The following is a 26,346-nucleotide window of genomic DNA, read 5'->3' as shown; positions in this document are numbered from 1 at the left end:
GCAATTCTGAGTGCAGGAATACTATAATTTTAGTAAGCAAAAAACATGGCTACTGTGTTTAACCCAACACATATGAAAATCAATGAAATCACTTTCCAATCTGAGGAACTGATTTCTTCATTTTGAAAACACTCAAACATGATGTTTCAGGAAATGAACTTTTTTTTTTCCTTCTTCTTGCTATCGCTGTGATATTGGACATAAAAGAGAATACTGCAGGTATTTTTACTTTGACCACTTAGAATTTTTTTCAAAAATCTAGTCAGTATTCATCAGAGAATAAGCTGGATTCCTACACAACAGATATTAAAACCTTCAGAATTACCCAGAAAAATCTAAATTTAACAGCCTGTCCTATGGGGTCTCTTCTGCCTTTTGTTAAGTTTAGGAGTCCTAAACTAAACTAGCTGTAAAGTAGGACTCCTTAGAAATTCCTAAATAAGAAGTTCATTATTTCACTGCATTTAATTCAAACTTTGAAGTTTTCTTGATCACTGCTTCAAATATTCCAGTTGTTATCAAGGTTACAGACTGAAGGATGGCCTTAATCTTCCCTTTCACTATTCCTAAGGAATATTCCTCTTTACCTCCTACATATTGTGAGTTAAGCACTAGAAGATGTTGGTTTGTTAAATGAAGTTAGTTGTGGTCATTTATCCCTAATGAAGGTTCCAGTTTGATCCATAGAACCATTTAGGTTGGAAAAGGCCTCTAGGATCATCAAATCCAACCATTAACCTAACACCGCCATGTCCACTACTGAACTATGTTCCTAAGCACCACATCTACGCATCTTTTAAATACCTCCAGGGTATTTAAAAGTGGTGACTCAACCACTTCCCTGGGGAGCCTGTTCCAATGTTTGGCAACCCTTTTGGTGAAGAAATTTTTCCTCGTATCCAATCTAAACTTCCCCTGCTGCAACTTGAGGCCATTTCCTCTCGTCCTATCACTTGGTGCCTGGGAAAAGAGACCAAGAGCCACCTTGCAACAACCTCCTGTCAGGTAGCTGTAGAGAGCAACCCAAGTGCAGGACCTGGCACTGAGCCTTGTTGAATCCCACAGAACTGGCCTTGGCCCATTGATCCAGCCTGTCCAGATCCCTCTGCAGAGCCTGTCTACCCTCAAGCAGATAGACACTCCTGCCCAACTTGGTGTTGTCTGCAAACTTACTTAGGGTACACTTGATCCCCTTGTCCAGATCATTGATAAAGATATTATACAGAACTGGCCCCAAAACTGAGCCCTGGGCAAAACCAGCTGCCAATTGGATTTAACTTCATCCACCACAACTCTTTGGGCCTGTCCATCTAGCCAGTTTTTTACCCAGCAAAGATACACCCATCCAAGTCATGAACATCCAGTTTCTGCAGGAGAATGCTGTGGGAAACAATGTCAAAGGCTTCAGTACAGTCCAGGTAGACAACATCAACAGCCTTTCCCTCATCCACTAAGCATGTCACATTGTCATAGAAGGAGGTCAGATTGGTCCAGCAGGACTTGCCTTTCATAAACCCATGCTGACTGCTTCATCTGCACTGTAGTGTATTTCCAGCAGATATCTGATAAGTTGAAGTCCCCCACGAGAACAAGGGTTAGCAATTGTGAGACTTCTGTCAGCTGCTTGTAGAATACTTTTGTCTGCCCCTTCACCCTGGTTGGGTGGTCAGTAACAGACTCCCACCACGAAATCTGCCTTGTTGGCCTTCCCCGATTCTTACCCGTAAACACTCAACCCTATTGTCACCGTCATTAAGCTTTAGACAATCAAAGCACTCCCTAACATTCAGAGCTACCCCACTGCCTCTCCTTCCTTGCCTACCCCTTCTGAAGAGTTTATAGCCATCCATTGCGGCACTCCTGCTGTGTAAGTCATCCCAACCATGTTTCCGTGATGGCAACTATATCACAGTTTTCCTGCTGCACAGGTGCATTTCAGTTGGGCTGTTATTCCTGCCACCTTTTTTTGGGGAGAAACCCTAATTCCTATGTGACCATTCCCAGGCACTTCCATGGTTTCTAACACATCCATAACTCTTGCGTCTTTGCTGCCACATGGATCTCCATCCCCTGCCTCCACTGAGATAGAAGACTGAAGGACCTCGCTAGCACACCACCCCTCAAACATTGGCATGCTGCCCTCATGCTTATCTCTAGTGAGCTTGGTTTTATCCCTTCCCCCCTTCCAATCTAGTTTAAAGCTCTTTCAATGATCCCTGCTAATTCCTGTGCAAAAATCCTTTTCCCCTTTTGAGACAGGTGTATCCCGTCTGTCACCAGCAGGCCTGGTGTTGTGTAAACTAGCCCACGATCAAAAAACACAAAATTCTGCTGGTGGCACCAGGCTCTGAGCCAGGTATTGATCTGCTGTGTCTTCCTGTGTCTTCCCTCATCATTCCCTGCAACTGGAAGGATAGAGGAGAACACTACTCGTGCTCCTGATCCTTTAACCAGTTGTCCCACGGCCCTGAAGTCTCCATTTACTTTCCAATGAAGTTTAACAGAGGCATTTAAAGATCCAAAGATGTGAATGCATCCCTGATAGAATTCCACTGAAACAAGGTAGGATTAATTTGGTTCATATTTTTTGGTTTTGGTTTTTTTTGTTTGTTTTTTTTTTTCTATTTTTTTAGAGGTTTAGTGTTTGAGAAGGGATAGCTAAAAATTACAGACCAAAAATGCATTCCCTTACCACTTAAAAAAGGAGGAGTATAGAGAAGGTGGTTGATTTCTATGCAATAGAAACAGGATGATTAAAACAGTGAAATGAGATTCAGGTACTTTGTATTTGGTTTCTGACTTTCTAACAGAGGTCTTTCAAAACTTGGTCAACCCACAATCTTTCATTCTCTCTCATGCAGTCATATACATATATACATACTATTAGAACCTGAAAATTCAAATATATTGTGTGGATAAATTTAATGTTTTGAGATACTGAGGCAACGTTTGTGAATCATTCAGCTACTAATGCAATAGGAAACATGAGAACCGGTTCTGCATGAATTAATATTTGTATAAAACAAACCATAAAAGGAATACACGTCAATGTTAGCATGGAGTAAGTCGTCAGATACCCAGATGACTTCAAAACATCCATTTCACGTTCTCTAATGCTCATGACCTTCCTTTGATATGCAGGTTCCCATGCATAAAGTTTGAGGATCTAGACAATCAAACAAACAGATTTTAATAAAACAAAAAAGCAGTGTCCATGCTTCAGAAAATAAGCTAACCTCTAAATATAATTTTCAAATATTCAGCAATGCCCAACTACAAAAACTTGAATGTTTTACAAATGAAAGCAAGACCTAGGATAACTCAAAATTAGGTTTTCTTGTGGAAGATACACTCTAGTCACTCTTAATTCTTCAGACTTCAGTTTGTTCCTTATGTATCATAAACAATGAGCTGGTTTATTTCAGAATAGAATAAATAACAAAAATGAGACAATCTTTTAAAGTGCTTTTCTTTTTCATTCTCATTAAAAATGTGGTAGAAAAATTAATGCATCATGGATAGTAAATTTTTTAAATGAAATTAAACCAGTAAATATTTTCAAAAAACACTGTAAGCACATTACGTTAAAATGTTTTCTCTTTAAACTTTTATCATTATCAGCTGAAATATTGCTCATAAAACCTTAAGTTTTTTTAAATAACTTACTTTCTGTCTCTACAATCTAACAGAAGAAACAAACCCCTTATTAATTGTGGCATTACCTTTATTCCATGTAACATTTCACTTAGCAGCTTGACTCGCTGGTCTGAATACCTCATTTGGCTTTTCTATTTAAAGGACAGCAATGTTTTCATTTTTCAATGAGCAAAACAATTTGGAAAGTAAAATATGCAGTGTACTGTAGGCAATAAATACCTTTTATGCTATTTTTACCTTGCTAAAAAACACACCAGCACTGCAGTTATACCATTTTGGGATATACATGTAGTAAAAAAATTAATTAGATAGAACAAAGGATTAAACACATTAAAATAACATTTTCCTGTAAAATATCTTAAAAAGTGCATTTCAATTTTTGTCCTTTCTATTTTTCTTGGCGTTGAATTAACAGGCTTCCAGTTCCCAGGCTGTTCAGGAATGATAATATGTTTTAATCTTCAAAATCACTAGACAGGTAAATACAGACTCAATAACAATATAGTATAACACTACATACACACATACATGAATATATACATAAGACAATATGGATATAAAACACTGTATATATACATATATATACACACACAGGAGTTAGGAAGAGTTTCCTGCGTTACTGATTAATACATTGTATTGAAAGAGCCAATCAAAGAAATACAGAAATTCTTCTCACTTCTATGCTATACTCAGGCTCTTCTAAAACACTAATCAACAGCCCCTTTAATATTTTGAATCTTAATCAAATACAACGACAAGTTGCTAACTTTTAGACAGAATTATTTTATTGTCCTTTGTATTTCTTCTCCACCTCTCATATTGCAGTAGGGATCTAAGTGCATACGTAGCTGCTGCACCTCACCTAGAGAAGAGGTGAGAGAGATTTTTGGCATTTTTTTCAATGTCCCTAAACTGTCACAGCCTAACAAAAGAATCAGTGGAGACCCAGAGTCTTCACTTCATGTTGCAGCATCAAAGGCAGAATAAGAGAGTGACAAATAATTGCCTTGGTAGCAATGCAAAATTTAGGGTTGTAGTATTTATTTTTCAGTGGAGCTCACAGAAATTGTCACAGTAACAGGTGATACAGCGCCAAGAGAACTGTAGCATCAGAGCAGAAAAGAAGTCAGAACACACGCAATACCTTTATGGAAATTCCCATAATCTCAGGGGAATGTGCTAAATTTGAGTGAGCAGCTTAGCCTGAATAATGAAAGTGGAAGAGGGCCATAATCCTACAAAATCCCTCATTTAATGGATTTAACTAATGTAATATGCAAAAACATAGCTGTTTCCTAAATTGAGTCATACATTAATTTTTACTAATACAAAAGTATTGTTTCAGTATAATGAAAATTTAGGTATCCAACCTAAATACTAGTTTAGCTATCAAACATACGGCTTCCTTACTGCAGCTATGCTTCCCCCTCAGTGAAAAACAGCTATGGTTTGGTGTTGTTTATTAGCGTTTAATTCAGATGTACCAATAGTATTCTTACACATGCATAATTTACACACACCCCCTTCATTCCTCTGTTATGACAACTTAACCTCTCCTTACTATGCTTATTTAAATATCTCACCTTCAGTCCTTTTACTTTGGCTGCAATGACAGCATTTATAGGTATAACCAAAAGAAGTACTGCAACACCTGCTAGGACTGAGGGGCCAAGTTCTTTCCAGAGAAAGACAACAGCCATGATGATCTGAAAAGGTGCTGACCACAACAGGTTGATGTTTACAGTTAGCTCCATGAGTTGCTGAGCATCTGCTGACATCAAGTTAACAATTTCTCCAGTTGTATAGTTTTGTCGTGAGGAGTTTGCTAAAGTTAAGGCCTGCAACCAGAAAATACAGAGGTAACAAAAATCAAGCTGAAAGGACAATAAGGCTCAGAAAGCCTCAGCTTTGGCCTAGCTTAGAACCTCCCAGTGCAGGAACCAGCAACAGCAGGCTTCACAGCAGGCACATGTATAATCACAGTGTGGCAGGCAGATTCCAAAAGTCCCAGGTGTCTCGGGGACTGACACCCAAACACGCTCGCTCTCTCTGTGTCTCTCTGAGTGCCTCACAGTTTCCACTGCGTCACCTGCAATTCCTGCATGTAACAAGACAGTGCTGCAGCAACTCACTCCAAATTCCATCCCATGTGCAAAGCACAGCCTGACTCGGCACTCACTTATCAGCTCTACTCAGAGGAAGAAGCTCTACCTCTACCGTGTAGCTGTGGAAACTTGCCAGAAGACATACCCACTCCAGCCAGACCCTCTGTTCTTGATCTGACTTACTGATGCACCTTGATATGCGACTTGAGAAAATTAGTTCCTTTATGTAATTGATTTACACCTTACTAGTAAAATTTTGTGTACTGGTTCAGAAAACACCTGAGAAGTCTATATCAGAATATTGGTTTGACTCTCTGGAGAAAGACGGCTGTATTTTAAATAACAAAGACAGTAATTTATTTCAGATTTGGATTATTTTTTGTCTTCCTTAACTTGTGCTTAATAGTTAAATACTGCAGTTAAAATACCAGCATACCATGTTCATAACAAAGTAAACTAAAAGTGCAGCACTGAGAAACCAGCTTCATCTCATATGCTAAATATTAACAGTATAGTAAACATTTTTACGCTTTGCAGGTCAGACAGCTGCTTTTACTTTTACGTTATTAGCACCTGCCTCTCTTGTAACTAATAATGCTGCCACCTCAGCATATCTTATTAAAGGTGGGCTAAGTTATAGATAGATTTCCACAGCAGTTAGCCATCTTTTAAACACCTGAAAAACTATGAACCTACTGGGTATTCAACTCAACAGAAATTAAATTTCACTAAAATCAGAGGGGAAACTTCAACCTCCAAAGGAGACAACGTGGCAAACTTCAGCTTCTCATATTCACTACCACTACATAGTAAAAACAGAGATCACGTATACCCAATTTTTTTCCCCAGACATCTAGCCTAGAAAAGTTTTGCCAGGTCATTCAGTAAATTTGGGAAATTAACCAATAATTAAAATAGGAAGCGTTAGGTTTCTACATGTATCTCCAACATTATGTCTGCACAGGTGGATGACAAAAGTATGTAATATCAGGATTAGAGCCTTATAATAGAAATGCTGCTGAATTTCCAAATTATTATGAACAAGTAACCATCAAAATATAAAGTCAGTCTGTTAGCCTGTCACCACTGTATAACATCCTGGGTTTTAATCATGCTGGTAAGCATATTATCTTTTAACACTGAGTGTTCATTTTAGGTTTTGTTTTGAACAAAAAGTAGAAGAATACGTTATTACCTTTTTGTATATCAGGCCAACAACTGCAGTCTTGATTTTAACTGCAGTAAGCATGTTGTTACGCTGGTATAACTGATGGAGAAGAGTTTGTGTGAGCACTACAAAAAACAGGGCAATAGCATAGCCATATCCACTCCCAGATGAACTCGGATGATTTTCACTGACCATTATAATTGCTCTGAAAATGCAGGAAAATAAAATTTAAATTCTGCACATTAAGTCAACGCACCAACAATAAAAAGTTGCATAAACTGACATACTGGCAACTTGTGTAATTAAGTCCCTTTTGGATCCAGATATGGCAGGAGGTCACAAAGAAATACGATGTTAAAAAAAGGCAGGTCTTATCTGTGTTTTCCAATCTGTTAGCTTAGAAACAATTCTCAAATACAATTCACAACATGAGTATGCTATGGCTGATTCACTGACAATGGAGTACAAATAAAGAATGGCATAGGAAAAAAAAAAACATTACCTAGATATTTGTACTTTGGAAGGTTGCAAATACCAACCATGAAAGTGAGAGAAAAAAAATCTAGAGGAAAATTCTTATTTTTGTATTAGTAAAAGGTTACCTTAAATTACCAGCAACTCTTGATATCTTTGAACAGATTTTATGGTTAGCCGTCTTTTTCAGGATTACACTGAATCAGGGTACAGTTTGGAGGTTAACAATAATCCTGTTCATTAACTGTTTTCTTTATAAACACATAGGTATTTGATAAATTCCTAACAGCTCTATGGTAAGCACACTTTCTAAAAGTCACTTCCATCAACCTCATGGTACCAACAACATGATAACAACAGCCACTGCAGTTTTCCATTAAATACTGAAGCTGTAGATATTACTGTATTTAAGTGTTTTTTTAAAAAATAGAGACAGAAAAATATTGACAAAAAAGCAGGGAAGTTAAATATCTTGGTACTCCATTTTTCTTAACATTGGATTTTATATTTAAGTATATTAAATACTTAAATACAATATTGTGGAATTGAACTTCTACCGGTTTTGTCTCAGTCCTTTGTCGAAGAAATTCCAGATCTCCTTGAGCTTTCCCTCATTAGACCATTTTCAGATAATCACTGGGGCAGGGGTGGGGAACAAAATCTTTACACATCTCAGCTGTTGCTTAGTTTGTTTTCGATATTGGTAGCCCTTTAGCTTTATTATTACTGTTACTCTCTGAACATAAAGAGAAACACATTAGAAACTTACTTCATTATTTGTGGACTCATGAAAGCCAGAATGTCCACTGTAACTTTCAGAAATGCAACTTTAATCAATAAAAATTTAAATGTTCTCCATAATGGAAAAATCAAATATGGTTTATGGAAACTTGTTTTCTTAAATAGTACTCTTCTGATGTAAGAAGCCTGCAAGATCACAACAATATGTCCAGAAGTAAGAGAAAAAAAATATTGTTGAAGTTCACCCACTTTTACAAATATAAAATATGTAATGTTAGAGTGTCCATCTAAAGCCATCACTGTACTTATGACCTGAAAAAGTGCATTTCCTACAGTTAGAAGAGAATCTTTGGGGCAATAAATGAAGTCTGGTTTTATTTAGCCTGGCTAACAGTCTTTCAGCAAAGGATCAATATAATTTCTAGGGTTGCCCCAATCAGCCATGAATATAATTAGAAAATAATTTAATCCTCAAATGATTATCATATGTCAAAAATCCTGTATCACAAAAACAGAAGTAAGCTTCAACATAAATGCATTATCATTTATAGCAAGCTTACAGCAACTTTAAGGTTGAATAACCCTTCTGTTTTTTTCAGAATATTTTCAGTTGTCAAGTAACTATTTTTCTCAGTTTGAATTTGTCTCAAACAATTGCAAATATTCTTACAAGGACTCACATAAAAGAATTAGTCTTTCTTAATTATCACAGTGTTGAAGGACAGGACATTTTTTACAGGTTACTTGAATAATAAAAACAGAATCTGAATTAAAAATTATCCTTATTGAAAAATATATTTGAATGCTTTGGTAGAAAGGGGTTTGGTGTGTATACCATCAGTGGAAGAAAGGGCAAATCTACAAACAGGTAAGAAAAATACTGAAGAGATGCAGGAAGGTCAGACTCTGCAGGAGCCCTCTTTCTTCTCAGTAATTCATTAAAAGCCAAAAGCCACACTCTTACTGGGCTTACAAGGTTAGGTCCTCTCTCCTGTGAACTTTCTAAGGTTACAGAGCTCCTAGTGTACTTTAACTACAAGAACAAAATAACAACTGTGACTGAAACTGTCAAGGATTTACATGAAAATCACACAGGATAATTCAAGCAAAAAAACCAAAATACCTGTAAAACTCAATATTGTTAAAATTAAAGAAAAATGAAGCCTGTTTTGTGTGTTCTGTAAGCCTGAGTGTCTACTGATAAGCAAGCTGTAACAGACTTCGCTACCTACCCAAAATACAGATGCAAAGATAAGACATTGGGGAACAGACAAGTTCAGAGAGAAAGTAGTTGGACAGTTTTGACAAAGATGGTAATTTATCACCGAAGTAAAACTCACGGCAGATTCCATATCACCTGAAGTGTTAAAATGGAACTGGATAGCTTTCTAAGAGGTAAATTTGAATTTAAATTACTTAGAAAATCCTACAGCCACTCTAGAGATCACTGATCACAACACTGACCGGCCTTTGCGATCTACAAAGGCTGTTCAATAAGCAACATGATTTTAGAAATCATCTCCAGTTTCCAGACTACTTAAATTTAAAAAAGGATATTGCTTATTTTCAGAATTATAGTTACTGTTAATCCTGTGGTAGGCTTCTGGATTTCTTTTCTCCATTGCTTCTCAAAGTTAGGACACACTCTGTATGGTGAATCACTTTCATTCAGTTCAAACAGGTCATCCCTCTCCAATGGCTTCTTATAGCCTATAGATATTAGTCTGAAAGAAAGGAATGAATTTAGACAGCACGAAATACAGCAGACAAAACAAGCAGAACTACTAACTCAAAAAGTTAATCATATCATTTAGTGTATATAAACTCTATAATCGAAATAATGTATGTAATCCTACAAATGCTACAGACTAAGTGGTGGGACATACTTACAGTCACCCTAAATACACTGAAATTCACCTGAAGTAAGAAGAGCCCAAACAGATTGTCACATTTGAACAGCAAATTGAGGAACCTTTGTACCTCAGAATCTGTCTATATTTCTTTATAGGAAAATATACTATTTCATAAACAAATGTGTGTAGCAACTTTATCCACTTACTCTTGTGACCTCAAATGGAACACCTTTTCTGTCACAAGTCTGCATTATGTTGCGACTCATCTTTAATCAAGGTAAAAAACTTAAGCTACAGGGTTTCAGCACAAGTACAGTAGAAGCTTCTCTACAGTAGATCTTCAGCTGTTAAAATTTTGTTTTAGCAAAGTGCTTTTACCTACTTACAGGTCAACAAAAACACTTGTTTGGTGGGGTCTTAAAATGGCAAAATAGGGCTAATGAATACACTGAACCTACAGGAATTCTGAAAGAACAACAGATGATTTGGATTTTTTGATGAGCATGTCAGATTTATAGCAACTCAAAGCAAAACATGCCAAACCATTTCTGAGGTGGGGGGAAAATGCAAAAGGATTAATGCTGACAATGTTCCCTAACTTGAAGGAAGTCCCAAACATCTAGGAAGCAACCAGGGACATGTGTAGACACTGGAGTGTGTGTCCTGTCAGCAGCAGCTCCAATGCTTTCAGGCTGGTGGGGATTTCCCCCCCTGAGGGCTGCAACCCAAGTGCAGTGTCTATGCTCTCGAGTGAGCACTTCCAGTGTTCATCCCTGTGCTGGTCAGTGCCAGCGCTGGGCTTGGGCCTAATGTGTGCCATTGCGCTTATCACAGTACAGAAAATAAGGCTCAGAAACACTTTTTTGGAGGTTGTAAAATACTCGTGGGAGTGCACCTCACTATACCCAAGCATCTGCTGAAGCTGTAATATTAATACAAAGTGAATTTGCCTTACGCTTGGTAAGTTAAGGCAAAAATAACACAACTTCTCACTAAGAGCACCAGCTTTTGCGACAGATGAGGGAAACAGACCAGCTGGTGCTTGAGTGGGAACTGTTAAGAATTCTGCATAACTCACCTCAGTGCTAAAACTCACTGCTGCCAGAGGATAAACAGATTTACCAAACACCCTTCCCACTGTAATCTCCAGATCACCCAAATTCTAAAGAAACATAATATAGCATTATGGGTTTATAATAAAACAATTAATTTGAGACTTCCTCATTTAGATTGCAGGCACTTAAGGCAAGTATGTATTAGCCATAATTTATTGTGTTTGCTTGTGACAGGAAAGAGGGAACATACCTAATGTTCAGAATATTAGTTTAATCACATCCAGTTAGTTCTTTCATAGCTAAACAAGCTCTCACCGGGTAGCATTTAAGTCCTTCCCCCCTTCTTTTGTTAAACATTGTGGAATTGGTTAAAGAATACAAAGGATAGCCTAGCTTGATCATTTGGGTGAACATTGTGATGTAATGAAAAAATAAATGCGCTCGGTATACTGCATAACCTTCTAGAAAAACCGAAACTTTTAATTTATGGTATAGAATCTAAGGACTGGTAAAAACCACAGCTACCTTGACACTGATGGTGAACTCCTAACTTCAACAGGGCCAGAATTTAACTAAATACTCTGAAGCCCTGAAACAATCTGATTGCTTTTTCTCAGTTTATTAATAGCAAATACCATTTTCAGTTTTTCCTTAAAATTAGTAATATTGAATAAAGGAAGAAACAGTTACAATACTCTTGAAAATATTTTTTCTCACTTTTAGGTTTTTGAGGTGTATATGTCTGACTCAAATGATTCTTAAAAAAGAAAAAGGAAAACTTAAAAATGAATAATGGTCACAAGATACAGCGCATGAATAATGTTTGAAATAACACGCAAAATATTAAGTGACAGGAAGCTGCATGACTTGATGTAGTTGAGCTTTCAGTTCCTATTTTTGAGTGGAAAATTTCCCAAGAAGCAGAGGAACTTTATTGGTGTTCATGAGCAGGTGATCTACAGAAATAACATGCGGCCTGCCATGAAAGAAGGAAGAAAACAAGCATGAAATTGGCTACTTGGAAAACACCTTAAATGTACTACTGAATATTTGTTCCTGGAGATTTAGCAAATTGTTGTATCACTATATGGAGTATTAAGGAAACCTTATTTTGATTTTTTACTATTGCCAAACTTTACACAGAGAGATAATAAATAAAAATGGATAGCTTAATTTGGCTTTTTATATCCTGCTGTCTAAAAATATTGTCTATTGTGACAAGAACATTGTGCTTAGTTGTCAAAATATTAATGTTTTAAATAACACCATTAGATTATATACAAAATGACTGTTCCTATGTATAAACAATACTTCACAAAATATTTTAATATAATATCTAAAGTTGTAAACTTTGATTTTTGTACATAAAGCTAACAGCAATCTCAGGCTCAGGCTCTGGGTCAAGCCAGAATGATGGTGTGCAATGTAAGTACATGCTCTGTAATTCTGTGAGCACCAATGAACATCAACAAGCAGTTTATTAAATTCTCACCTGGTAAACCAGGAATATGTTAATTTACTGAAGAAGAAAACATTTTCTTCAGGGCTGCGTTTCTGTTTAAAAAAAAGGAAAAGTAGCAATATTTCTTGAAAGACTGAAGAAAAAGGTTTTTTTTCTTTCACCAAACACGTAGTTCTTAGGAGCTATTTAATTCTGAGCTATAATAAGGTCTATACTTATACTTCTTCACCTGTTACCTTCTCCCACCAATAGACTCTAACACAAGGTATGAAGAATGGAAGAGATCTACAGTCTTGTGACTTACTAGAACAAATTAACTTGCTGTAAGAGGATATTCACCACCACCTTAGCTTGATTTTACACTGTTTACACATATCCTAGAGTATGATCACACCAACAGTAAACCATAGGAGTTGGACTCGATCCTTGTGGCTCCCTTCCAACTTGAGATATTCTATGATTCTATAATTCTGTGTCCAATACATGCAAACCTTCCTTACATCTCTGACAGTTAAAATCCTACAGGGTTTTTTTCCCCCATTTGAAAACCTAGCTATTGGAAGTTTTCAACTGCTAATAGCTAAAGAACAGAAAACTCCTTTCAGGCTTTAAGAGATGAAGTACTACTAATGTGTACTGTACACATAAAGAAGAAGAATAGGAGGCTTGTGCACTGCTGCCAATTTCGTAAGTCATTGGAGATATGTGTAATAGAGGCAAACAAATATGAACTCTCCCATACTTCCTGACTTCAGCACAGCCAGGTAGTACGTTCTGTCCCTCAGTAATTACAGTCTTAAATTTCTAAGAAAAGATGCAGTTACAGTTCTTTTCGGTAGGTGGTGTAAAAAACCCAGCTATCAGAAATGTATGCTGCAGGTGCTGAGACCCTTATATACTTTCCACACTGATTTTTCTTGTACCGTCAGTGAAAAGCCAAATGATGAAATGATAATCCAAGACACAAATACCTAACAAATATGTACACAAGCTTCTGTAACAAACGCATCTTCTTGCTCATCTACTTGCCCTTCACTATCAGATGTAAAGGTTTGCCACGGTCCGTTAGGATTTCTGAAATTTAGATCCAAACAGCATTGTTTATGTAAACTGTTGTCTTTTACTACTGAAGAACACGGGTATGAACACTTCCTGCTCAGATCCGGCTCCTATTCCTATCTGTGGCACAGCCCCTATTTCCTTAAGAAAAGGACTACTATTTCCTTAAGAATTGTAAGAAATATAGACCAAAACCCCGGCCTAAAGATACTCCCTCCTTAGCAATTCAAAGGATGCATCTCAGGACACACCACCTGTCATTAGCTACAGGTTTGTTGGGTTTTTTTTTTTTGACACAGGCCTGGCACAAAACCCACGTAAAATCCGTTCAGGTTTAAAGCACCCACTCGCGGCTGAGGCATCCGCCGGGTCCCTCCCGGTGCAGCCTGCGGTCCCCTGCGGTGCGGCGCCCCGCCCTCAGCCCCCCCCCCCAACGCCTCCTCGCGGCTCGCCCGTCCATCCCCGCCGTGTCACCTTCTTGCCGGTGGGACTCGGGCGCTTGTAGCAGTCGCTCTGCTTCCCAGGCGAGGCGGCCATGGCCCCCGCCCAAAGCGGACGGCTCTGAAGGGGCCTACTGGGGCAGCCGGCGGAGGCCGTTAACGGCCGCCCCCCCAGCGCCGCGCGCGAGGGGAGAGGCGTTGGAGGCGGGAGAGGCGCGAGAGGAGGCGCTAGGTAGCTCCGCCGCCCTGGTAGAGCCTGGGGTGAGGGAACGTTGTGCCCTAAGAGGCAACGTGCCGCTGAGGGCACGGTCTGCCCGGCGGTTGTGCCTGGTTGGTCTCACTTAATGACAGGCGCAGCGTGTGTTGTACTAGTGGCCTGCATACAAGTAAAAGGGCAAGTTTAAGGCAATGAAGCTGGTGAAGGGTCACGAGCACAAGTCTTATAAGGAGCGGCTGAGGGAGCTGGGGCTGTTTATTCTGTAGAAGAGGAGGCTGAGGGGAGACCTTTTTGCTCTCCCCAACTACCTGAAAGGAGGTTGTAGCGAGGTGGATGTTGGTCTCTTCTCCCAGGTAACAAGTGATAGGATGAGAGGAAATAGCCTCACGTTGCACCAGGGGAGGTTTAGATTGGATATTAGAAAAAATTTCTTTACTGACGGAGTGGTCAGGCATTGGAACAGGCTGCCCAGAGAGGAGGTAGAGTCGCCATCCCTGGAGGCGTTCAAAAAATGTGTAGACATGGCACTAAACAGCATGGTTTAGGAGGCGGCGTGGTGGTGGGTTGGTGGTTGGACTTGATGGTCTTGGAGGTCTTTTCCAATCTTAATGATTCTATGATTCTTTTCTCGGAGAATCCAGAGGGCAGGAGAGGGAATGGTGTGTGGCAGTGTGCGTGCATCCTATCTTCGGACTAAGCATATGAAAAATATACGCCTGTCTTTACTAGCTTTTAGCTGGATGTGTGCTACCATAAATTTATTAGCACATCAGAAGATGACAAATGACAACAGTACTTCCCTCTCAGAGTTGGGCCTGTGGAGCAAGCTGCTTTGTGACACCAGCTGTGTCCCCCACTCAAATCAGAGCACTGAAGCGCCATCACTGCTGAACAGAGCCAACTTGAAACTCTTCCAGATAAAACTTAGAAAGCGCACACTCGCTGTCCACCGACCTACTCCACCTGGGACTGGCAGCTGAAACTCTGGCCTGTCTCTGGAACCAGGCTGCTGCAGCACTGGGAACTCCGGCAGATGCCATATCAGATAAGCCAGTTTTTACCTTTGTTACTTCTCAATGCTTTCTAGGTTTGCTCTTTGGAGGCTTTATATAGCTTGTTCATTAGTATTTAAATGTAAAGGTAGGTAGGAAGGAAGCTATAATAGCAAATTCCATTGCTGTGGGTTTTTTCCTGGACATAATGGTTTTTCCAAAAGTTAATAAAAATCAGTATCTTCATTTTTACTCTATAGTTAATGCAGCACCTTCCCTTTGATTCTTGTTCACCTGGCACATTGCCACCTTAAATGAGAATGCATCACTGACTGCAGTGATAGTGATTTGTCCAAAGTTTGGGAGATTGTAACAGAAATAACTATGCACTGCATTCCATATAATAAAATACGGAGAAACAAGTCTAAATGCAAGACCTATGTGACAGCAAGGAAGGCAAGGTCTTGTGGCCACTCAGTAGCATGTGATTTGAAAGACCAGGACAAAAACTCCAATAATTTAGAATCAGAGCTAACATATGAAACATTCATTTCATATAAATAAATAATTTTTAAAAGTGATTGGAAAAGATGGGGGGATTGAAGAAATATTTGGTGAAGGCCAAACTCAAGTGGTTTTTTTGTTTCCAGTATTTTATGCCCTAAACACGGTGACAGTTGGTGATGTCGGCCCTGGTGAAGGGGCCCTGACTAAAGTGATGCCTTAAGTTAACAGATGTACAAAAGAAATTTAGTTATGGCTAAAGTAATTTTAGTAAATTCCCATATGCCCAGCTTTTCTTCTTTTAACAAACTGAGGAGGTTTAGGTAAGTGGATTTTTAAAGGTGTTAAAATCCATACCTCCCCCAGGAAGACAAAGACTGGGAAGAAAGAGAGTAAGAAAAATTATTTCTGTAGAAGAACTGTATTGATAATTTATCAGCCATATGCAATATGATCCTCCTAGACATTCCTTTTATAGAATATAATTGCATAAAACAGATTATCTTACCTATCCACTGGGGAGGTCTGATAAGGACACATTAGCATAGACCTGACTAAGCATCTCTTTCTGTAGGCTAACTCTGGTTTGGGCATCCATCTGTTTTCTCTTTGGTCTGGTGAACTTCACTTGTAACTTGAGCTAATGTTCACATATCCCTCCTCTACTTGATTATATTTAAATCTTTAACATAGGGAACAGGTTTAAAGAAATCTAGTGTATTTTACTTGTTAACTCTTTCCATTATTGTGGCAACTTTTGTGATCAGTGACTTAGTGGTATAATGCCAGCAATATCTCCCAACAGAAGTTAGATTACATCTACATAGCTTAGTCCTAAAGTTACTGATGGGGAGAGAGAGAAAAAAAAAAAAAGATAAAGCGGCAAGTGTTTGTGTGCAAGGGTAGAGGAGAAAAAAGGAAAGGGATTGGGCAGACTTAGCAAGTTTCTTAAAACATAAGGCATAAATCTTATTTAAGGCACAAACCTTTGTTACTTAGGTTCTTTCTAGAGAAGGTTGAATTCAATTGCTAATGACATTTCAAGGGTGCCACACTGTGGTGTTACAGGAACGTCTCTTAGGCTAAAGAAGTAATCCCTTTGGGAAGTTATAAAGCAGCACCTTGAGAAAGTGATTTTATTAGCTGTGATTTATCAGACAAAAGAGAAATTGTTGCAAGCTAAACATTCTTCCATTTCTGAAACTCATTTGGGCTTGTAAAACATCACTTTTAAACCAGTAAACATGGATATTCTTTCTCAATACTAGTGTAAGGATGAAAATTATTCCTTTCAAGCAACCCAACTTCATAAACAAGAAAACTGAGTTTAATAAAACCAAAATCCTTTCCTACTGTCAGGTTCAATTTGAAGCCTACATCTTGTCTGAAGACGACAACTTAACTTTAAGAAATACTAAATAGCCAAAATTTTAAGTGTTTTGCTTTCGTATAACAGGATCTTAGAAGTATTTTACCTGTACTTGGTATTGCATAAGACAATGCCTCTGTATCTGTCTATAGGTTGTTGGTGGCAGTTGTGAAAAATAGAAAATAGGTCATTTGACTACTTGGATTCATCACAATATGATAGTTTATTCTTCCTCTGTTAAACAAGGAAAAAATTTTTCTTCTTAAGAGGTAGTACTAACTCTGCTGACTCATGCTTTTGTGCTAGCAGTTAAGATGAAATCCTCATTACATTTTTCATCCATTTATTACAATGAACATTTAGGTTCTCAAATAAGCAAATAAAACACTAGAGAGTAACTTTATACAATGATGCATATATATATGCATGTAGTTCTAGTCAGTAAATAACAGCAGCCATAAAGTATGTACATTCATTTGAGTATTGATAAGTAAGTCTTGTAGTAAGTACAAATGCTCGTATTTTACCTCAGATTTACTACTGGAAAAAAACAGTTCCAGTAACCATACAAGGTGATCCTAACTGAAAGTAACAACAGAGCTAAATCAGAAAAAAAAGTTGTAGGTGTTGATGCTACAGTGACGAGCACATCTCTGATGTGACACCTAGAATTTCTAGCCCACTCAATTCCTCAATGGCTCTAGAAAATTCTTACACCATTCACAAAAATATATTCTGTAAGTGATACATATGCTTCATGAGTGGCTGAAATTAAGTATTTCCATAAAGTTTCTATATTAGGGAAATAATAGCTTTCCATGATTCCTGGGAGGCGGAGGAACCAACTAGTTTTCTTCCTTTATTAGGAAAACTTTATCTTCTTAAATGTTTCCTACATCTTAAATAGTACTTTCCTCTTTAAATAGGTTAAGATGAAATAAAGTATCAGCATATTTTATGCATAACACATTTTAAAAATAATATGAATCTTGAGCATTCCTTTATTATTAAAGTGCAAAGATGAAAGATTAAATATCTCTCAAATAAAAATAGCAAATGTCATTAAAGTTGAATCCAGTTACACAGTATTAATGCGTCTTTTTCTTGCCCTTGTACTTCTTGTATTTCTGGTCATGGTCTCTTTGTCTCATTTTGTCATCCTCAATACTAGTGTCACTGTCACAACTTTGCTGTTCTTTCTTTCTTTTAGAGGTGTTTTCATCCACCCGGTACACTTCACAGTCACTTGAATGTGGCAGGGCCCATTCAAAAGAACTCTGTGCAGAGTTAAAATTTGCAGCTTGATTCTGACAGGGAGAAAAGGATAAATTTGAAGGCAGTGGTGGAGTCATCTGATAGTAAGGAAATTGCTGACCCGTTAGACTGCGTACTGTGTACTGTTGTGCTAAAACATGGTTCATCTAGAAAAACAGAAACTTGAGTTGTTAACATTGTAAAGGGGACGTTCTGAAGAGTTTAATTTTGCATGCATTACAGCTTATACAATGAAAATACTGATAAATGATAAAATAACAATACAGAATGTTTGAGAATAAAGCTTATATATTTTATTATATCAGCTAATGTAGTTGGAAAAAATAGAGTATTTTTTCATGGCAAAGTTAGAACAGAGATGTGATCTGATTTAAGATTTAATGCCAGTTAGTCCTTGTGTAAGGTAATCAAACATGGCATTTCATTTCTTCATCTATGTATTTTACAAACATTTCTAACTGCACTGCCTATTGTTAGTGTAAAGACATGCATATCTGCGATTTTTTAATATGGTTTAACTAATCTTAAAGTTAATGTGGAACACGGCATTCCAACAAGGTATAGTGAATCCATAGGTCAGAGCACTTTAAACAATGCACTAAGTGCCCAGCTTATTGATACAGTCCCTCTCATACAACATGCACAGCCCAAATACAGAAATAGAATTACAAAGGTCAGAAGAGAGCGGCTTTCTACTGACTGGCAGTAATCAGAAAAATGATGGGGCTGAGTATGTTGAATGTGCAGGCAGACTCCAGGCAGGTAACCTGCCTGGCTCACCCAAATAAAGGTGAGGTCAATGTGTGAAGGCCTACATGTGATGAGATCACTTCTTGCTGAAGCTGCAATAGACTATTGTTGGAGGCATACTGCAATACCATCCCTCCTAGCAAGCAGAAAATGGGATGAAGTTGGTTGTGTGCTGGTCTGCCGAGTTTGGTCTCTTGGTGCTTATGTACTGCATTGTTACTGAGGAGTGGGTTCATCGGTGAGCACAGCGGGGGAGCTGGTACACTCCCGAGCCTTCCAACCACAGCGGAGAGGATGGGAAAGTTTGTGCAAGCACCGGCTCTTCTGAGGACGCCGCCTGTGAAGACAGGAGGCAGGCCACCACCACATCTGTGTAACAGGGAACAGACCCTCTCTGTTCCCCTGCTCAGACTGCAGCTAGCTCGAGTGATCTATCCAGGCTTTACCCCTTCTACAGTTACAGAGGGCTGGCCATTCCCTAGTCAGACTGGGTGGCAGCAGTACTGTCCACAGCTGGTACCTCACATTAAATGTTGGGTTTCTTCAGTCCCACCGACCCACACTCATCAGATGCAGAAGCTCCACGATGTGTTTGGTGAATAGGGTTTGGCCCATAGGCTGCCAGTTGAAAAGCCTGGTTCCCTTGCCTTGCGGAATATCTCAGAGAAAAGAGATTATGACAAGAATGGCCCAGTGCACCAGAGTTGTGTCTGAGGGGAGGGAAGTAGAATACAGGTTCTCACTGTCTACTACTGTGAAAGTAAATCATGAATGTGAGAAATGCAGGGGCATGTAACGGTTCAGGCCAGAAACACTCAAACTACTGTTGCCCCAACTTGGGCAGTGGTGATTTGTTGGGCAAATTTTAGGTTTGGTTTTAGGACATTTCAAATTTCTGCTGGGAGCTATGAGGATCCCCGACTGAATTAGCTGTACGTAAATAAGCTATTGCTTGCATGGTTATAATTTTACTAGGTTAGCTCATGTCGCCAATGGGATTGGATTTGGAACATGGTACCGGAGAGAGCTGCATCTGTGGACTTGACATTTTTAGCCTCCCTAAGCTATACACCTTTAAGACATTTCTGCACTAAGAAAATAATTTGGTTTCGTAGATTCCCTGTTATTACAGTACCTTTAAATGCTAGAATAAATAGACTTAGTACTGTCAAAGTTAACAGCTAAAACCACATTTTGAGGCATTAAATAAGCACCGTTGTTTGCAGAAATGCAGAATATGTTCAAATTCATACAAAAGCTCCCAAATTTTTAACTTTTAACACAAACTTACCATCTTTTGAAAGCCTGAGTATTCATAAGGTAAACTATTGCTCACTGGAAAAGGAGTAACAGGAAATGGAGGATTCCTATAAGGCTCTTGATACCTAGGAAAAACAAGCAACTGTACAAAGACTACATGTTGACCACATACTGCTTACCAGTGTGTTAAGACTTAACTCTTGGGCTATAATGAGAATATTCAAGAGGAGACTTTAGATATTAACAACAGGACTTCCATGAAAAAACAGATAAAACAAGGAAAATACACCCAAAGGCTCACTTAATGAGTCATCCTCACATGTACTTAAGTGCAGACTCAGAGCAGTTCTGGATTTCACCAAGGGAGTTTAGCTTCCACAGAGAGCTCTGTCACATTTGTAAATAAAGATGTTGAAACACTGAAAAATACTGAATCTGGGGTGTTCAGACTTCCATTATAACTTCCATTATATGCACTCATATGTGCATGACAGCTGCTTGTACATATACACACAAGAAATACAAACTCAGTGGGGTTTAAAAAGATAATCTCCATTGTCAGATTTTTTTTTTCCCCTAACAACTGCAAACATTGTTAGTACAAACACCATATTTCAATATTTTCTCATGATCCTGTATCTTGCAGAAACACAAAGAGAATGGAAGAGTCAAGCTAACTCAACCTCTGGCAAGCTAAACAACCAAATGCTAAAATTAACTACAGCCCGTTGCAAGTCATCAGTAAGGATGCAATTAAAGCATGCAACAGCTGTTTTAATGAAAAGCCTGAAGATTGCTCTACCACATCAGCCAATTTGCTTAGTAAGATTTTTTTTTTTAATTATACAGTTAATTCTCAGGTGATCTTTGTTACCTATATGAAGGTGAGTATAAGTCAATGTAGTTCTCAAAACCATGTGTAGGGCTGCTTAGTTCTGATGAGTGAGAACTCCCTGTAAATAAGACAAGAGCATAATGACTATTCAGTTACGACTATTCAGTTAACAAGTTAAAAACACAAAGCGTTCGGTGTCATCTGTAGGGTGCTGGTGTATCTAAGTTAGTATATAAAGGCAACATGCCATTTAATGGCAGATAATCTATAGCATCATTTTACTGCTTGAAAACATTCGTTTATCATTTATTAATTTACAGAAGCATAGATCGGGGCTGCTGAATTAACCATGAACGGAATAATTCCCATTCAGTTACAGGCACGGGAGACGCTTCTGATTTCAGGAACCCGAGCCATTCTGCTAAACCCAGCAACTGCTCTGCACAGCCTTTGAAGTAAGGAGTGGTACAGTGCGTAGTAGGAGCATGAGTCCTTAATGTTTGGGGCGCAAACGCTGCCTGATCATCAGCTTTCTAGGTTTATTTTCATAAACATAAAATGAAGAATGTGACACTGATTTGGCTATGTTCTTCGAACTACAATCCCTTCCACTGAAAACAACAGCTCTGATAACTCTGTGGCTGTAGTATAAAAACTATCAAACAGCTTGGTAATTGCTGCACTTACTGAATCAACTTTTCCTGCCAGGTTGGTCACACCCCAACCCCTAAATGCAATGTTCCAAGTCATGCTGTTCTGAAGCAACCTATTGTATTCTCTTAGTAAACTAAAAATATGAAGACTGAATCCTTCCCTATGCAAAATCCACAGGAAGATTTTGTTTCTTTAAAAAATGGATTGTAGTTTGTTCCAACTAAAAACCATTGTCTTTGTAAAAGACTGTAGGATTCAAAAATAGTCATTAAAAAGAAAGGTAAAAAATTTAACAAAGAATTAATCACCAAGACTGCCGAACATACCAAACCTGTACTGCACTTTAATTGGTCTTCCATACAAACGGATGCCATTCAGCAAAGCTATTGCATAATGCACTGACTCTTCATGCTTAAAGCAGACAAATCCGAAAGACTTAGGTTTTCCTTCTTTGTCCTTACAAATCGTCACTTTGGTTAACGGTCCAGCCTGAAAGAAATTTGGATTATTTTCTCACAGAAATTAACAGAGATGGACAATTCATTCTATTTTGAATATTTCATACTGGAGCACGTTTTGCCATAGTCAGACACAGTGTAAAGTTTCTCAGTATAAGAATCTCTACTTAATTTTGAAAAATGGCTCTCCACATTCCCCAAGCTCAAATTCTGAGCCTTCTACAAACAAAAATCAGCTCCACAAATGCTAAAAGAGACCCAAGCATCAGACCATGGGTGATGTTTAGTCTTTAATAATCAGCTGCTTTAATAATACAGCCGCTAGTACAATTATTACAGAGGTTTTTTGCACAGCTAACATAACTAAGCAAATTGATAATAGCAGCTATGTAAAAGCGACCTACTCCATTAATATGCTTCTATTTTACTGTTGCTTAAGTTCCTAAAATGGGCAGCATCAACACTGTGGGAAAGCAAACCTGAACAGAGACTCGGGCTTCTGGAATCACCACAAAACAGAGTTTTCAGTACTGCCTAACCGTCATCACAACTGCATGGTAAGGAATCAAGAGACCTGATCATCTCATCAGATATAATGCACTGTCTCTGCCCACTTACCCCCTCTGCCCTAAAAACCCCTCAAACTCCACCAATAAAACAAAACTCCAAAACACACCCGTGGGCTGAAACATCTTCATTGAAAAGTTCCATCTCTGCCTACATGTACCATTTTAATCCTTGCATAGTATTTCTAGACCCAAATTAAACCAGTGGCATTGCATAAATACTGGCTCCATTTTCAAAGAAACTGACATTTTCGTAATAGATAACAATGATTAATCTTCTCTACACAAGACAGAATTGGTGTATTAGTCACCAAATTAACTTTCTCATCAAAACAAGCAATGCATCTGTATGGCTGATTTAGCAGTGTAAAGAAACGGCCAACAGCAGTCTCCTGGCACAGCTCAGGGGCGTTAAGGATGCAAAAACTTAACTTCAGGAGGATATAATATCCAGATGAGCAATGAAGTGAATGTAAGTTATAAAAAAATCCATCAGTAAAAAAATTACTGAATGTCTAAATTCCTGTAGTAGATGGAGAAGTCATTGTCCTGAATCAAAATATAGCACTCACCAGCAGAACTGGCTTCCACTACCACTACAGTATGTACTTTTCAGTAAAAGTTGCTCAGAAGTTACCTATACCTTCAGGCGAACACAAGTCAACTTGTAACAAACAGCTTTACAGCAATTAAACTGCAAAAGCAGTTAAGCATTCAGAAGAAACACACAGCATATGCTCAGATGAAGAAAATAAGCCATAGAAAATAATCTACTTTATTATTCTGCATTCTCAACAATTACTCAAATAACAAATCTGCAGTTTGTCTGCTCTGAGCATTTAGAGTGATGATGTGGAGCCATCGCCCTTATTATACTCTCCATATTTTCAGACTGAAGATATTAAGGCCTGTTGTGTGTGATAATAATGTCTGATTGCCGTATGCTCTTGCCAGCTGTGCGTAAACTAATCCTCAATTAATTAAGATGCTTTTGCTGAAAAATATAACACCCCCACCACCCAACCCTGGTGAAACCAGGGAAGTCATATAGACCAATGAAAAGGACCAAAAATAATGTATCATTTTTTATTATCAGTGCAGAGGGTGATCAGGCTGTACAGCAATGGATACTACCTACGTTGTCCTGTGCAGGGAATCTTCAACATGTTCATCTCTTCTTTCCAAATATCTTGAAGTTTGTTGGTTTTTGTGTTGGTTTTTTTTTTTTGTTTTGTTTTCCTTTGTTTAGGTTTGTTTTTTAAAGAAGGGATTTCTGAACTTGTTTATTTTTGCTTGAGTTGGCTCCTTAAGGCATTTTTGTTGTTCTGCACTACACTGCAGTTTAAAAAAAAATACACACACCCAGTCTTCTGATTATTATTTGCCTAATGAGGAAGATACGGTTCTTGAAGAACTAGAAGCAAACTCAAGTCCTTTGCAGATCAGTCTTTTAAATATGTAGAGTCTTCCTGTTCATAAATAAAAATATGAATAGTTTAGAAGCAGTAATAGATACTCGCTTGTAATTTGATGGGGTGAAAGTGACAGGTCAGGACTATGCGACAGCAGGAATACTGAACTGTACGCTTTCCAAGAAAGCACAATACTGCAGAGAGAAGCATATGCTGCTGCAGCAAAAGACAGAGAAACCTGAGGGAGAGCAAGATGAAGAGAAGGGAAAATGTAAGTAGGTGTTACTGGGATGACCAAAAGGCTCAGATAACAGTCAGCAGTTAGATGATTGCTGCAGATGATGTAGAAGAGTCATGTAAAACTGCATTCTGAGAGCATCTGCTTATTTTTATCACCTTTGTATCAGAATTTGTATGGTATTACTCATGTTCCCTGGTTAGATAAGCTTTCTTAACATTTACAGTCAAACAGCAGGCTACTGTTTAGTATTGGAAACAGGGAGGAATACTGCATAGAAAATAAGGGAAAACAGGAAACAACTGTTTCTTCGCTAATTTTAGGTAAAAGGTAAAAATTGAAAGTTAGGAAGAGATGGGAACAGCTAAAAACCCAAAGAGCTAGAATATACCAAGCAAAAAGGCCTTTCAATGCAGATGGGGTAGCATGCTGAGCACTTGCCTAGTTAACAAGACAAATACCAGATTCATCAGTGGAATAAAACTGGTGAATAGAAACGGTTCCAATTAGCAAATGAAATAGCAAGAGAACAGATGATTCTGCCCACTTTTTTTTGGGGCACACCTTATTTTGCGAACTCACCAGAAGGAAGCAGGGTTCGTTCTGAAACTGGGGGAAATTAGTGGATGGATAGAAGCAAGTTTATCACCATACTACCAGCCTAACTGTCCTGTTAGAGCCTGAAGCCTTTTGGCTCCACAGAGGCTGACTGGATCATGCCGGGGGGGCGGGGGGGGGGGGGGAAGAACACAAACCAAACACACACACCACAAACAAATACAGGAAAAGCCGCTAATCAGCAGCTATTGTCAATCCAGCTTGGAATGTGGTGCTTGTATTAGTGATGAAACACTCCCTCCTCTCCATATCCTCTCTTTTCCTTCCTATTTTCAGGTTAATAAACCTGGCTTAGTCAGCCATGCTGTCAATGCGAGATCAAAATTGAAGCCAAGTCAGTGCCTTAACAAAGGCAAAGGCAGTGCCTTTGTCGTTTTCTTTCCTTCTTGGCGCGCCTCATTTCCAAAGAGAATTAAGCTCAGGTTTGAAACAGGCCCAACTACTTAGTATTTTCCCACCACGTCCCTGAAAACTCCACCAATGGAATCTCGGATACCTTCTCAAGCATTAAAGCACAACACATTTTGATATAAAGGTCACTCGCAGGTGGAAGACCAGAGCCCCACCTGCAGATCATTCCTGCTGCCTCCCAGCTGAACGGTTTCAACTTTACTCAACCCATTTTCAGGTTTTACACTAACTTTTCTTCATATTAGTGATCAAAAATTTCTTGCTCAGAATAAATTTTAAAAGCGTAAAGAAGATTTTTTCCTGGGGGATTTTAATGACGTCTTTAAAGTGTCTAACTCCCTCTCTAGCCTGGGGCCCGCCCGTGGCACCGAAACCGGCACAGCCGGCAGGAGGTGCGGGGCGGCCAGGCGGGCGGGGTAGGTAGGGACCGCTCCCCGCCGCGCCCAGAGCCGCCGAGCCGCAGCGGCGACCGCCCACGGGCGATGTGGGGAAAGGGCTCCGGGCTCCCCGCCCCCGCCCGGCCCCGGGGACAAGGCGCCCGGCGGCGGCCCCGCCGAGCCCGTGCCCGGCCCGGCCACGCCCCTCCGCGGAGGCCCGCCCCCGCCCTCCACCTGCAGGAAGAGCTCGTAGAGGATCTCCTCCCGCACGCGGCTCTCCAGGTTCCCCACGAACAGCGTCCGACCCGCCTCCGCCTCCTCGGGCCGCCCCGGCCGGGACATGCCGGCGCCCCTGTCCCGCCGGCGGGCCCCGCCGGGGAGGGGAGAGGGGCTGCG

At 39.2% G+C, this 26,346-nt stretch overlaps 2 protein-coding genes and 1 long non-coding RNA gene across 4 annotated transcripts in view; all 3 read right to left on the bottom strand.

Moving 5' to 3' along the window:
• LOC104041552 (multidrug resistance-associated protein 1) overlaps nt 1-14,206 on the bottom strand; it is a 37,133-nt gene extending 22,927 nt beyond the window's left edge. The window contains exons 1-8 of the mRNA XM_064469904.1: nt 14,049-14,206; nt 12,546-12,607; nt 9,728-9,869; nt 8,174-8,331; nt 6,958-7,135; nt 5,241-5,495; nt 3,723-3,788; nt 3,029-3,166 (exon numbers count right to left, since the gene is read on the bottom strand). Of these exons, the coding sequence (XP_064325974.1) occupies nt 3,029-3,166; nt 3,723-3,788; nt 5,241-5,495; nt 6,958-7,135; nt 8,174-8,331; nt 9,728-9,869; nt 12,546-12,607; nt 14,049-14,111 (1,062 nt within the window). The 5' untranslated portion in view covers nt 14,112-14,206. The remainder of the gene's footprint in view (nt 1-3,028; nt 3,167-3,722; nt 3,789-5,240; nt 5,496-6,957; nt 7,136-8,173; nt 8,332-9,727; nt 9,870-12,545; nt 12,608-14,048) is intronic.
• A 3,094-nt stretch (nt 14,207-17,300) lies between these two features.
• RBM11 (RNA binding motif protein 11) lies at nt 17,301-26,314 on the bottom strand. 2 transcript variants are annotated; one of them, XM_064469870.1, is made up of 5 exons: nt 26,185-26,314; nt 22,197-22,359; nt 21,256-21,334; nt 20,413-20,506; nt 17,301-18,517 (listed from the first exon to the last, which is right to left on the bottom strand). In XM_064469870.1, the coding sequence occupies exons 1-5, from the start codon at nt 26,290-26,292 to the stop codon at nt 18,185-18,187; spliced, it is 777 nt and encodes a 258-aa protein (XP_064325940.1). In that variant the 5' UTR covers nt 26,293-26,314; the 3' UTR covers nt 17,301-18,184. The 2 variants fall into 2 exon arrangements, with proteins under 2 accessions (XP_064325940.1, XP_064325950.1); XM_064469880.1 differs by having other exon boundaries at nt 17,301-18,403.
• Nucleotides 23,959-26,173, bottom strand: LOC135316445 (uncharacterized). The gene is made up of 2 exons (XR_010375772.1): nt 25,313-26,173; nt 23,959-24,363 (listed from the first exon to the last, which is right to left on the bottom strand). It is a non-coding gene; the product is annotated as an uncharacterized LOC135316445 (long non-coding RNA).
• Nucleotides 26,315-26,346: the final 32 nt, after the last annotated feature.

Source organism: Phalacrocorax carbo, chromosome 1, assembly GCF_963921805.1.
Source record: "Phalacrocorax carbo chromosome 1, bPhaCar2.1, whole genome shotgun sequence".
Taxonomy (NCBI): domain Eukaryota; kingdom Metazoa; phylum Chordata; class Aves; order Suliformes; family Phalacrocoracidae; genus Phalacrocorax; species Phalacrocorax carbo.
Note: the sequence above shows the minus strand (reverse complement) of the source record. Positions and strands in the feature narration are given on the sequence as shown.

Excerpts from the sequence above, each read along its gene's own strand:
- RBM11 (XM_064469870.1), bottom strand. The coding sequence starts at position 26,292 with ATGTCCCGGCCGGGGCGGCCCGAGGAGGCGGAGGCGGGTCGGACGCTG. Across the intron at positions 22,360-26,184 it reads TCTACGAGCTCTTCCTGCAG|GCTGGACCGTTAACCAAAGT; the intron begins GTGGAGGGCGGG and ends AATTTCTTTCAG. Across the intron at positions 20,507-21,255 it reads TTATACTCACCTTCATATAG|GTATCAAGAGCCTTATAGGA; the intron begins GTAACAAAGATC and ends TGTTTTTCCTAG.